The 14,061-nt window shown below is 41.0% G+C and overlaps 1 protein-coding gene across 1 annotated transcript in view; it reads left to right on the top strand.

Moving 5' to 3' along the window:
* The window catches only part of LOC133128468 (ras-related protein Rab-6B-like), an 83,235-nt gene that overhangs the window by 41,645 nt on the left and 27,529 nt on the right, over window positions 1–14,061 (top strand). The window contains exons 3-4 of the mRNA XM_061242006.1: window positions 12,830–12,883; window positions 13,757–13,862. Coding sequence (XP_061097990.1) covers window positions 12,830–12,883; window positions 13,757–13,862 — 160 coding nt within the window. The remainder of the gene's footprint in view (window positions 1–12,829; window positions 12,884–13,756; window positions 13,863–14,061) is intronic.

Below are 14,061 nucleotides of genomic sequence, written 5' to 3' on the forward strand. Positions count from 1 at the left end.
CCTTCATATATCATTGTGTGCAAACATTTAGGAAAGCAGCAAAGGTAGGTTTGTGCCGGTTTGACCCGAAGGAATTGATTCTGTTATGAGTGATTCTCCTGGGCAGCAGGCAAAGGACAAGGCGCATCCTGTGACTGACTGTCGGAGCGCTTATCTGTTACTCACTCCTCCTAACATTAATTAAGGTCTGGTGTCACCGGGGAAACCCCAGAGAACCCACGTCGCCTCAAACAGGAATTGAGACACTTCCAAGGTCGTTAGAAGGATCTCGGCGAGGACGTGTCTCGGAATAAGGCAAAAGGAGGAGCATGGACGTGGTTTCTCATCATTTTGGGATCACGAGGGAGGATTCTGGGGTTTGCTCTACACTTGCTGATTCGCGTCCTGTATCAGCGAGGTGGCATCAGCCAGTAATCCTGCTGTATGCTGTTGGTTCATGCATGTTTCTGACAGTGGCATGGGCCAGGTGGTGAGCTCCCCCAGCTTTTCATCTTTTCATCATGATGAGTGTTCCTCATCCTCCCTTTATTTCTCTAATATTTTCTCTCTTTCTCACACTCTCCCTATGTCATTATACAGCCATTTCTTGCAATTACATTTAGGGTAGTTTCCTCCGACAAGTGAAATATAAAAGGCCTTAAGTCAGGAGTTGAGTGATAATGAAAGATGTAAAATACATGGACTGCAGGAATAAAATGAAAAAAATGGTTTTGGATGATTACAATATTTCCTGTTTTCTCCCTCACATTCAAGCATATGTAAATAATGTGACTTAAAAGAAACCTCTGGCATTCAGATCATTCTTACTTAATTTACTTATCAGATTATGAATAAATACATTCAAGCAATAAAATAATTTTTTGAGCTTTAGTTTTTTGGTTATTTACTGCAAAGGTAGGGACTTATGCAGTCCTGAATTTCCTGGGCACTGCTATATTTGCAAGTTCGCAAAGCATCTTGGGGTGCGTGATTGCAGTAGTTTACATTTCAGTGCAGACATAACTAGAAATTGAACAAGAGCTGACTTATGTCTAAAAGTTGTAATATTTAACATGCTTCATTGTGGCAGGCCAAGAACAGTATAGTTCTATGTCTTAGCTTTCGCAGTTTTCTGAAAGATCTCAAACTTAAAGACGGCTGGGTTAAAGCTGTAGGATGAACATCATACCAAAAGATGCTTGCCTCTGCAGCCAACACTTTACTTGTGATTGCTTCAACGGCTTACAATTGGTAGGAAATTCACTTTTGCTTCAACAGTCATCTTTTCACATTCTAGTCTGTCATTTCTCCTTCGATTTCTTGTCAAACCTCCTTTGTCCTTGATCTGTAGTCTGTAGATCACAAAAGGTCGATGAAACAGCAGTCTAACTCACGTTATGGGAACTGACATGAAGTGAGTAATTCTGGGTTTGGAAAAGCATTTTGCACAATGATTTTCAGAGAGGAAAGGACTGAAAGCCTTTAAAAAAAAACAATGATTCTAGAACAATCCAACCATGGACACATTTTCATTTCAGAGGAAATGCTCAGCTTTGTTGATTCTTCATGAATATTTCAGTTTCTTTGTTCCCAGAAGGGGTTAGGCCTAGCACCTTTTCAGAGCATTAGACCTAACCAGGGTTATTCCATGCCTCTAAAATAGCTTCAGATCTTTCACCTCAGTTTATAACAGCCATTTTTAAATTCCCACGGCTACTAGCAGTCTCTGCCTGAGCAGCAGGACATACTGGTGGGGAAGCATGACCTGGAGTGAAACAGACAGACGCGTAACCCCGCGTGTTTGTTAGTGTCTGTGACAGTCCTAGATCAGGGTCTTCTTTCATTTCTCCAGAGACCCCTTTGCTTACTCAATGAGACTGCTGAAGAACACATCCAACTTCAGACACACCCAAAGAAACAGAAGTACTCACGCAAGGGCTTTTGCCCAAAAACACAATATATAGAACATATTTGAATGATTCATCAAGACAAAATAATTACAGTCAAAACAAAACTAAATTAGTGAAAAGTTCAGGTAAATTTGGAGAATTAATTGAAATGTAATTAATTTACAAACCCTCACAGAAAATTACAGCCATTTTTCAATTCGCCTCATTGGAAAGATTGTGTCTCCTTCTTACCTAACCCTTCCAAGGAGGCCAGGTCATTTCTGAAGTACCGGGAGGACACACACACTTTTTTTCATTGGCTTTCTGACAACGAGCTCCAGAGGTGTAGAATTGCCAGAAGCGCTCTTAACCCCCGTCTCTATCAACTCAACTTCATACAGTTGGCTCCAGACAAAAATAATTTGCATATTCATAAATCATTCTGCAAGCTGCTACAGAGGACTCCATTTAATAACTGCTCAGAGGAGCATGAAAGCGGAGAAGTGATTTGAAATGTAAGGACCATTTTTTGCTTTGAGGTTGAAGGCTAAGGCATGGTAGCACCCTTTGTCTTTGGTAGAGTTAAAAAAAAAAAAAGACAAATCGCTGATTTAATTTTGTATGGATGGGCTATACTTTGTAGTAGCAGGGAAGGTTTGTGGAATGTGTGTGTGTCTTTGTGTGTGGAATATGTGTGAGCGTGTGCTTGTGTGCATGTGTGTCTCCATGTATCCAAGGGTGGCAGCTTCCCTAAAGAGTGTGAGCTTGCTGAATGTCACCTCCCCAGCGATTGGCATGGTGACAGGTAGCAGCAGAGCTGGACCTTTTAGCAGAAAGGTTCCCAGGACCTCCTGGCCTTACTTAAGCACCGTGCACTGCAGACGTTCTGCAGCACTCGTTTCCTGCGGTTCCTGCAGCTGCCTTTCTGCTGTGCCCAGTCAGACATGAGTACAGGGGGCAGCCCAGGGCACTGCAGGGGGGCAATACCCAGGGTAGAAGCAGGCTCAGGGTGGGGCTGCAAGCAGATGCAACCATATGCTACAAGCAGTTTTCTTACATTACATTACAGGCATTTAGCAGACCCTCTTATCAAGAGCAACGTCCAACAAAGTGCAAAACCATAACCTGGGACAAAAAAAAACAATAACCTGTGCTGAAAACCCGAGTGCAGTGTTGCTCAACTCATCCTGCGGGCTGCAGTATCTGCAGGTATTTGCTCCTACTGTGCGCTACACCACCTGATTTCACCCATTATTTTACCTGCTTGGTTCAGATAATATGCTAATTAGTGAAATGAGGTGGGGTAGCACATGGTTAGGCAAATGCCTGCAGACACTGCGGCCCGCAGGATGTCGAGTTGTGTAGCACTGCCCTAGAGGGTAGCCTAGAAGTGACCACATAGATAAAAACTTGAACCCTGTAGATTAATCTGATGAGACCAAACCAACCAAGAAGGAGCAATAAAACAGTTTTGGCAATGCTAGGAATAATAAATTTATTAAAATGTAGTAATTTAGAAAGTTTTTTAAATATTCACTTCCCATGAAGAGTGTTTTTAATCATGCGGAGCTTGGCAAGGTGATGCAAGCTTTACCAGGGTTTGGCACCCACCTTGCTTGGTCTCCCTGAAATATCTCTGACTAAATTAACTTGGTGGACATGCTAATTTGAAGTAATTGAGCCTAATTATCAAGGCATTCATATAAAAATGAATGTTTAAAGCAAAAAGAAGGCTGTGGTAACTGGCTTATGTGATGTCTTTTCAGGTTTCATAAAGGTACAATTGGTAAGATTTTTGTAAAGACCATTGTAAATCCCTTCCTATCATTGAAAAAGGCTCTGCCTGTGTTTATAGTCCTTAAATTCGGGTTTCAAAATATACAGTTGACGGCCCGACACTCTGTACCGAAACATTGAATAACTGTACAATAATTCAAGCTCATTAGTTTAAAATTGGTTCTAACTGCCACAGCCAAGGCTGTTTCAACGTCAGCACGTTTACAGGCAAGGGGGAGGGATAAACAGTGTTGTGGTTTGAAGGTGTTTGTTGCTGCTATGTCTCTTGACTGTTAGAAGTCTGAAATTGCACCTTTAAATTCTTGTCTTTTTTGCCCTTTTCTTTTTGCCCTTCTCTATAAGACATCTGTATAAAGCACTTTACAAATGCATTTTGTTTTTTTGTTATCACAAGATATTGCTCCACTTTTTTCAAAGACGTTTCAGACTCCGACTGAGTGTTTATAAAAAATACATGGAAGCAGATTTGTGAAAATTGACCCTGGGCAGAATGATCCTCTTATCTCTGTGTGCAGTGCTTGTTTGAGTAACTGCACAGCTGATTATGGGAGGTATTGACTTGACTGTGGTGCGGGAGCATGTGGTAGCCTGTACCTTGGCATGGGTATATGTGTGTGACACTTGTGTGTGCTTGGAGCGGGTGTTTGGAGCAGGTGTTTTGTTGCACTGGTGCTGCCAGTGGTGTGAGGATGGGCTATGTTGCCAGGGCAGAAACACAAACTCTGCTCCAATATCCAAGAGGAACAGAACCGCTCTCTAAGTGCCGTCGGAGCTGTCGGTCTGCGTGGGTTGCCAGGCGCGACTGAGCTCACTTCTCTGCTCCTGATTTACACAAGTACAGTTAGCTGGGTTATTCCACAAAAAGGGTGCCTTTTCACTTGAAAAGTGTTGAAAATGTACTATGTCAAATTATGCTTTTAGCACTTTTTATAAGTGCATGTAATGGAACTCTACTTAATATCTCTATTAATTTCTATTGTTTATTTTTCATGAGTACTAGTTTTCAGATCACCATTCCAGTATGCATGTGCTGTTACTTTCAGGCGTTGATGATAACAGGTTTATTTAAGGCTAATCCTAAGAATGGACATATGGTATGCACTAAAAAGTGTTTTTGGGTTGTTGTTTCAGTTTGTGTACACTGATGCTTAGGCATTTTCAGAATGATGGAGAGGTTGTTTTAAAAACAGTTTAAACCTGGTTGATACCTATATCCTCCTGAGATCCAGCAGAAAATAAGTAAATCTTCATAAGTAAAAAATAAGTATCTTCATATTTTCTGACATAATTGAAGTAGTTGTCAAAAACATTGCAGTGACAATGTTTTCATATAAAATTCATTTTATTTTTATTGAATGTCCCTCGTGGCACCAGTTTTAGTAGAGTAGAATATATGCTTCTTGTATATATTCTATATACAGTCACTGAGCACTTTATTAGGAACACCTGTACACCTACTTAATTATTCGATTATCTAATCAGACAATCATGTGGCAGCAGTGCAATGCATAAAATCATGCAGATATGGTCAGAAGGTTCAGTTATTGTTCATATCAACCCTCAGAATGGGGAACAAATGTGATCTCTGTGATTTAGGCCGTGGCATGATTGTTGGGGCCAGACAGTGTCCGATGGGCTGGTTTAGTATTTCTGTAACTGCTGATCTCCTGGGATTTTTTCACCCCCCAACAGTATGAGTTTACTCAGAATGGTGCAAAAAACCAAAAACATCCAGTGAGCGGCAGTTCTGTCAACAATCGAAGACTGGAAAAATGTAGCCTGGTCTGTTCCGTTGAAGACTGGAAAAGCGTAGCCTGGTCTGATGAATCATACAGATGGTACCAGTGTCAGTATTTTTCTGAATTTGAGTATTGTTGTTGACCATGTGCATCCCTTAATTTCCACAATGTACCTATCTTCTAATGGCTACTTCCAGCATGATAATGTAACATGTCACAAAGCAAAAGTTGTCACAAACATGTTTCATGAACATGACAATGAGTTCAATGTTCTGTGGCCTTTCCAGTCACCGGATCTGAATCCAATAGAAGACATTTGGGATGTGGTAGAATGGGAGATTCGCAGCATGAATGTGCAGTTGACAAATCTGCAGAAATTGCATGATGCTATCATGTCAATGTGGAACAGAATCTCAAAAGAATGATTTCAACTTGTGGAATCCATGTCATGAAGAATTGAGGCTGCAAAAGGAGGCCCTACCCAGTATTAGTAGTGTTCCTAATAAAGTGCTCAGTGAGTGGATAGTATATGCTCATGCTTGTAATGTATTGCTAAAGCAAGAAGATACAAAAATAATCATACAATAGCAGTGAATGAGTACAAACATGGACGTAACAATCACAGTGCACAATAATATTAATCGACTAACACATTTTCTTTCACTGGAAAAGCCATGCTGAAGAGCTGATCAGGCCTTGGTTTGTCAGAAACCCTGCAGAGTTCATGCTGCTCTCAGCCACAGTGCTGAAAATCGCACTTTCAAATTTATGCCCCCTGCATCGCCTGACGTCATGCCTTCTAAGTGCTCTGTATGGCCGCTGTGAGCTGTCGCCATCTAATCAATGAAGCTTAATTAAACACTGCGGGTGTTGCGGCCTTATTTGTCTTGCGAGAAATGGGCCTATCGATGCCCAATTGGCAACTTCCCAGCTGTGACGTTCAGGCGCTTATGGATATAGCACGGAATGTGTCCCGCAGCAAAAGCTGTCTACAGGGCTTCAACAGCCCTCCTCAAAGGCAGTAGCTGAACATACTCGCCTACGCATGCACTTCCATGACTTGTTAATGAGTCATGGATCAATCCTTTTTTTTCCATACAGAGAAGAAACATCCTTTATAACATTTTACAATTTCATTCAAAGGTGTTTGTTCATGATGTAGAAGTGTTCGCTGGAGCCAAAACTGGCAGCATACACTGTAGGTTGTATTCAGGTACCATGGGCTCCAGAATTATTGGCACCCTTTATAAATATGCACAAAAGTGCTGTAAACTAAAAGAATATAGTCATTGACATAAGCTTAATTTTCCAACATGTAATTTCCAAAGTAGTGTGCTTTATTAATGATTTCATGTAATCAACCAAAGTCGGAAAAAAAAAAGATAAATTCCCCAAAAAAGAAGTTCCAGACACCTCTGGTTTAATACTTTGTACAAACAACCCTGGCAAAGGTGACAGCCATGTGTTGGTTTTACTTTAATCCATTTCTGTGTGGATTTTGAGGTATGCTTGGAGTACCGCTGAAGAACCTACCTATGACCAAGACTATGACCAGATTTTCCTTGTACTTTGTTTAATTCATTGTGCCATTGATCTTAAATAGTGCCCCTGGACCACTGGCAGCCAAAAATATCAATGACCAACCGCCATATTTGACAGTAATATTCACATCCTCTTCCTGGCAAGTTTTCAACCATTCCATGTGTTTTACACCTTTTTATTATTGCTCTTACACTGCTGAGTGGAATGTTTAACCGTTGTTTTGTACCCATTACCCAACTTATGATGGTCAATTACCATCTATGTCTTCTGAATTGACAATTATTTTCCCATTCTGATGGTTGACAAAGGGATTTTGCATCTTTATACTGTAGTGAAACAGGAATGGATGGAATGACACAATATAGTTATTTGAGACTGAGATTAACTAAAATAAAATTGTATTGCCAATTTCACTTTGTTTGATTTTATCTACAATATTTGTTGGAATGTGATTTTCGGAAAGAAATGTCTACTCAAGAAAAAAACATTGAAACATAAGAGTAAATGCATTTAAATATATATAGCTTTCCTGCATGTTTGAACATAAAATATAGATCATTATCCATGTATCCATTCTTTTCTCAATTTTAAGCAAGGGTGCCAATAATTCTGGAGCCCACTGTATATGTGAACATACATCATCTCAACACATACACACATGCATACACACTAAAACGCAACTCTGCAGCAGCAATAATAGGATGCGTAGGACGTTTAAGAGTTTTTCCATGAATAACATAGCTTCTGTTCAAGGGCACTCGCTCATTCTCTGACAGGAGCTGGCTGAAGGAGGCAAGGTTCAGCAGCACCCAAAAAGGGTTATTAAAAAAGCTAGATGGGGCTGGCACATCCGTACAGGTCTCCTTGATGGCGCGGGCCCGAAGACAAATTCCTTGCTGCATTTCCAGCACTGTTTGGAACTAGACAGAGACAGATGAGGCTGGCGGTTACCCAAAATCAGCCTGTGTCTAAAGACTGGTGTGGACTGGGGACAGCGAGAATGTGGCAGACTCCAATAATAAGAAAAATCTATTTGATTTATATAATGCCTTTTATCTCAAGATCTCAATGTACTTTATCTTATTGTATGGGGGCACTTCTTTATAGTATAGAGGAGTCCACTAATGTGGAACACCATCTGGGTGATTCATGGCAACCATTTTGCACCAGAATGCTCTCCAAACATCAGCCAAGGTAAAGTGGTAATTACTTTAGTCAAGTTTTCTATTGGATGATTAGAAGCCCATCTTTGAAATACAGCTTTGTCATTTAATGGTAATTTAAGACTGCAGTATTTGAAACTGCACAGCATCCTCATTATTTCGATTTCACTTCCAGTAGCAAAATGTTGTTTCCAGGAAGTATCCCATCTGAGTACTAACCAAGCCAGACTTACTTAGCTGGAGCCATCAGGCAGGAGTCTTAGTGTGGTATGGATAGAGCCAGCTAGTTAACCTGACTGCCAGTGTGCTAGTTAACATAATCCTACCAGGCTAAACACAGAGCAGGGCAGTACAGAGTTTGCGTGGGAGCACTGATTGGTTAGTGGCAAAGATCAGTGAACTCTGATTGGCATGATGATACAAACCATTCCCTGAGGCTAAGAAATAATCTAGAACGATCATAGCAGCAAGATTGCCGCATGGCCATAAGATGTGCTGCTCAGCACTGCGGCTGATTTTGAGTTCAGAGCTTAATCACAATTTTCCTTTGAAAGATGAGCAGTTGATTACAATACCCAGAAATACCCAAAGGTATTTTTCAAAGACATTCTACTCCCCTTTCTACGGGATTCAGTGAGAGCCTCAGGGACCCAGTTTATTTTGTTTGTCAGTAGCCAGTTGTTTCTCCCAGAACAAAATAACAATGTTTTGTTATGGCTTGATTCCAGGCTGCTCTGGTTTTAGCCCAAAATGCTAATGCTAACTTGAAATGTCATTCTATAATACAGCATTTCTGATGGACATAAATTGATTCTACTGCCTTACTGCAGCATTTTCATTACTCATTTCTCATTACTTCAGTTGCCACTATCCTTCACCATCCTCTTCCTCCTTATAGCCCACTGCCTGATTAATCATTGTACCGCTGTGCACGTATGCCACAATCATTACAAGACACAGGCGCAGGGAATCATGGGAGAACTGGCTAGGCAGCAGCAGTCACTGTTTTAATGTGGAAGTGTGGTCATTAAAAATTGAAAAGGTCATGAATAATTTGCATGGGTTTGATATGCGTGCGAGATGTTCCCTGTATGGGATTCTATATTTAACACTGAACTCACAGGAAGTCTGTTTCCACCATTCATCCTGAAAATCTTTGCCCTTTTTTGCACCTTTGGCAAGATGGTATGCAAGAACGATGAGAATAGAAGTATGCTTTTTTTCCTCTGACAAGAATGTATACCCATCATGCCTTTCACATAAGAAAGAGTTCTTTAATGTTATCTGTGGGTTGCTTTACAGTTGGAAGATTGTGTGAAATGGCATGTATGAAACCGCATGAATATTATGAGTTATATAGGTTAGCTGTGTTTCTGTCATTAAATGTATGAAGTATATAGTAGTTCCACACCTTTAAATGATTTGCGGGCTGGAGCATTGCATGTGATTAAGTCAGGGGGTCTGTAGCAAGGCGTGGTTTGGGGGTGCTAGCGTAGCAGGGTTAGCTCGGCTAGTTCGCTCGTAAGCACCGCGAAGTGCAGTGAAAGTGAAGGCTGGTAGCAGGTTACCGCGACAACGCTCCCTGATGACGTAACCCTCAAATTAAAAAAGAACGTCTTTGCCCTTGGCTAGAAGCGATTATATCTTTAGCTGACTGGCAACGCGTTTGGTCAAGTGAGATTTTGACGAGTCAGAGGCTGGGGTTGAAATCCCACCTCGGATTCAGGCAGTCCCTCTCCCGTTACACTAGGGGCCATACCTCTCTGTGTCTGAGGCCTATGGTGCATGCTGTGGAGCAGACGGCCTCGCCACGGACACAGGCATATTATTGAGATGTTGATTCCATTCTGTGTGTGAATCTGGCACATGGGACTAGGAGGGAGAGGGAGAGAGAGAGAGCTAAATCAACTGGTCATAACAAGGCAACACATGTCTCTGTATAATATAAAATATAAAACACGATGTGGCTTAGTCGAGCAGGGGCTCAGAGAGAGAGAGAGAGGGGATCAGAATTCATAGATACTTCATGAATTGGTGTTTATTTTTCATCGTACATTGACTACAAAGTAATAACAGTTGCAGAAAATATAGTAATAATAATATAGTAATAGTCTATGTAGATACTAGTTGATACTATTTGATCAAGGATCCATGTTACAGTATGGGCTTACACATAATGCTGTACTAGCACATGCAGGTATAGTGTATATATAATATGTGACCCAAAACCAGTGGTCACCAACCCTGTCCCTGGAGATCTACCATCCTGTAGGTTTTCATTTCAACCCAAATTTGGCACACCTGATTCTAATTATCGACACAATAGGATCTTTAGCTGTTGAATGAGGTGTGCTTTGCTGAGGTTGGAATGAAAACCAACAGGACAGTAGATCTCCAGGAACAGGGTTTGTGACCCCTGCCCTAAACCAATACCATGAATGAAGAGACAACTCCAGAACGCTGGCCGTATAGGCCAAGTTTCAAAGAAGAAGCCACTTCTGAAACAGGCAAACAAGCAGAAAAGGTTCAGATGGGCAAAACAAAGATTGGACAGTAATTTATAAGGCCAATGCGGCCTATAAGGCCAGCATCCCGGAGTTGTCTCTTCACTGTTGCAGATTAAGCTGATGTTTGGCGGGTAATGTTCAATGAAACTGCCAAGCTGAGAGCCTGTTTCAGAAACTAGAGACTCAGATTTACTTGTCCTTTTGTGCAGTAGTGAATCTGGGCCTTCCACTTCCCTATCTGTCCTGGGGAGTCCAGTTTGCTCTCTTCTTTCAAGACAGCAATGCACACCTTTGTATGGAATCTTCCATTTCATGGCAATAGCCTTCATTTCGCAAAACAACAACTGACTGATGAATTTATAGAGAAAGCCGTTTCTTTTTGGCAATTTTTAAACCAAAATTGAACTTTCCCGTGTATTATATAGTGTAGCAACCGAAAGAAATATATGTTTCAGCTTCATTAAACAGCACAATTGTTTTCAGTTGCGCTTAATGAAATGGGAGTAGCTTCCCGAGTACAATGAGTAGTATAATTTCTGACAATGTTAACCAATAATCATGACAGGTAAGCAGAAAAAAGTTTCTGCCGGTGGTCGTAGGGGGTTGAGCTCCCTCCCTCCGCCACCATGATCCACGGTGAGGCAGCGGTGAACCAATGTGTCGGGACCTGGCTGAATTCCCCTCCATGTTGTGTTGCTGTTATCGGTAATTGTGTTTGTCAGATGGGAGCCTTATCATGGCTGACAAGATTATCTACAAAGCCTGTTTTCCTCTGAAGAAGACATGGGCCGCTGGACATTCTTGTCGGCTGTTGGGAATTAGCTCGCCCGACTCTGAGACCGGGGGCCTCGATCAATAACCCTTCAGCTTCACCCCCTCCACCTTTTTAGTTGTAAAGCCAGTACTCTTTGATATACTGAGGTCAACGGCCATACCACTCTGGGTATCTGCTGTTCTCCTCTACATGCGCTGAAGAGGAAGGGTTCAAGCACTTCCAAAGCCCTGCTGAATGTATGCAATGTGAAATCTGTCAGGAAGTTTGAAAAGTCTCTTGCGGGTTATACGGTGGCTATAACTTTTGATTGGGTCCAGCCTTGTCTTAAACTTTTGACACAGCTGAGAGGCTTGCAAGAGGTAATTGCCCCATTAAAGTCCCGAAACATCTATTTTTTCCAACCTGCTTCTATTTAGGGCTCTGTAGCAACAAAGCTATTGCGAGGATACTACCAGAACCTTCTCTCGGTCTTGGTACTTCCAAAAGGTGTAACTGTTATGTACTATGTAGACCATGTTGACCATCTTCTGGTCATGTTCTGGGGTTCATTCAGCAATTCAAGGTCGTCAGAGATTCGCTACGAGACACAAATGCTAATCAGAAGCAATTAAGAAGACGTCCTGCTCTTTTGGCATCAGACGCTAGCATGACACTGCGAGGGTAATGGCACAGCCGTGTCAAAGCCGTGTCATTCATTAGCCGGGTGCACGACAGCTTGCGCCTTGGTTAAACACTGCAATATGCAGTTAAGGAGGATCTTGCGGTCGCCGTAAGAGGCTCTCCCAGAAGGGGCAGCCATTTCCTTGTTGACCTTGCTGGAAAAGGGGTAATTGCGCATGGTGAATGCGCTTAAAATACAGGCAGAGCATAGACACATTTAGTGCAGGCGTGAATATGAAATGTCCTTCTTTGTAAAAAAATAAAATAAAAGTGTCCATTCACTTATAGACTATAAACCCTTATGACAGGCTATCATATCCACTCAGACTACCAACGTGATGACCCTGTCAACCATTTTACTGTAATTGACTGTGTTGTGAGCTCTTAGGGAAGAGAGTAGATTGTCAAGATTCTGAACTCAGGAGTCATGGTCCTCACCCGGTGCACACACCACTGTGGCACTGAGAGGCCAAAGTGTAGTCTACTGCAGCACTTCACTGGAGAGAGTTGACAAAACATACACTTGTCTCAATTTAGTAAAGTGACCAACAGCTTTGCATTACATATTCAAGCTGTACTTTTATTTTTTATAGTGTGCTGGCAGGGACCGGCTAGCAAGCTAAATTGATTTTAAATCTTATTTCAGTTACAACCTAGTTAGCGAAAGAGTAAGAGTAAACAGTAAGGTAAACAAAACATTTTTTATTATTTTTATTTATTCTATATTGTTTCATACAATAATGTTTATTTCATATTATGCTTCTCTTGTATATCACAGGCTACCATTGGAATCGACTTCTTATCAAAAACAATGTACTTAGAAGACCGAACGGTGAGTAGCTTTTTTCTTCCTAAAATCAATCGCTTTATAGTACAAATATAATATCTTCAAAAATATAACCCTTTACATTTGTCATTATGGTTAAATCTTGAACTCTCATCATGAATTGATTCCTTGCATCCTATCAAAATGTGACTTAATGAAGTATCATAATACAGTGTTTATGATCTATGTTCATGGCATGCCAAATCATTAATGAGGCATTATATTTAATAATATTTTCAAATAATCACCCTTTGTCTGAAAGAGTGGAAATTTGTTATTATTACCGTCATTTTAAATATAAATATCTTATTTTAGCCCTTAGGGTTGAAAAATTAGGTACATATTTACTTGCATTGCAAGTAAGCAGCAGTAAAGGTCAGGCTAGTTTTGGTGTACTGACTTTATCACTCAAATGAAGTTTGACCCATGTGTATGGAAGGGTTTACTGCTAATTACTAATTGAATTATTAAAATTATTACTTTAATGTTTATTTGAAGTTTAAGTTTTCAAAAGGTTTAGATGAAATTAAAAGATCAGACTAACCCCTTGAACATTTTGGCATACTGACTTCATCATGGAAATGGCGTTTAGGCGCTGTACTGACAAAATGTGGAGTGTGAATGTTTTTCATACAAGTCAATCTACCTTTGTTGGAAACACATTTCTCAGAATTCAGCCAGTTTGGGAAATTCACCCGCATGTACTATAAAGCATTTTTTGTTGCTCATGAATTGAATTTCATTCCATAATTGTCTGAATTTCAATGCACACCAGTTCTGTATCCTACTATGCGTGTATGCATTTTCCCGATAAGGGAGCGTTTTCCCCGAGGTATGGGTGTGAGGTATCCTGCTCTGCACTGTTCCTCTGAACTCCAGGTTAGGCTGCAGCTGTGGGACACGGCGGGACAGGAGCGGTTCCGGAGCCTCATCCCCAGCTACATCCGTGACTCCACTGTGGCCGTCGTGGTGTATGACATCACGAGTGAGTGCACCACACCTACCCACACACCTACCCAACTGTATAGTCCTTTTGCAGTTCAAAATGGTTTATAGAGAATCAAAACAATACCATTTTACCTAGCAATCATTTTTAAAATATATTAATTTGTTATTTAGTTGACCCTTTATCAAAAGTGACTTACAGTTGATTAGACTAAGCAGGGGACAATCCCCCCTGGAGC

Source organism: Conger conger, chromosome 5 (assembly GCF_963514075.1).
Source record: "Conger conger chromosome 5, fConCon1.1, whole genome shotgun sequence".
NCBI lineage: Eukaryota > Metazoa > Chordata > Actinopteri > Anguilliformes > Congridae > Conger > Conger conger.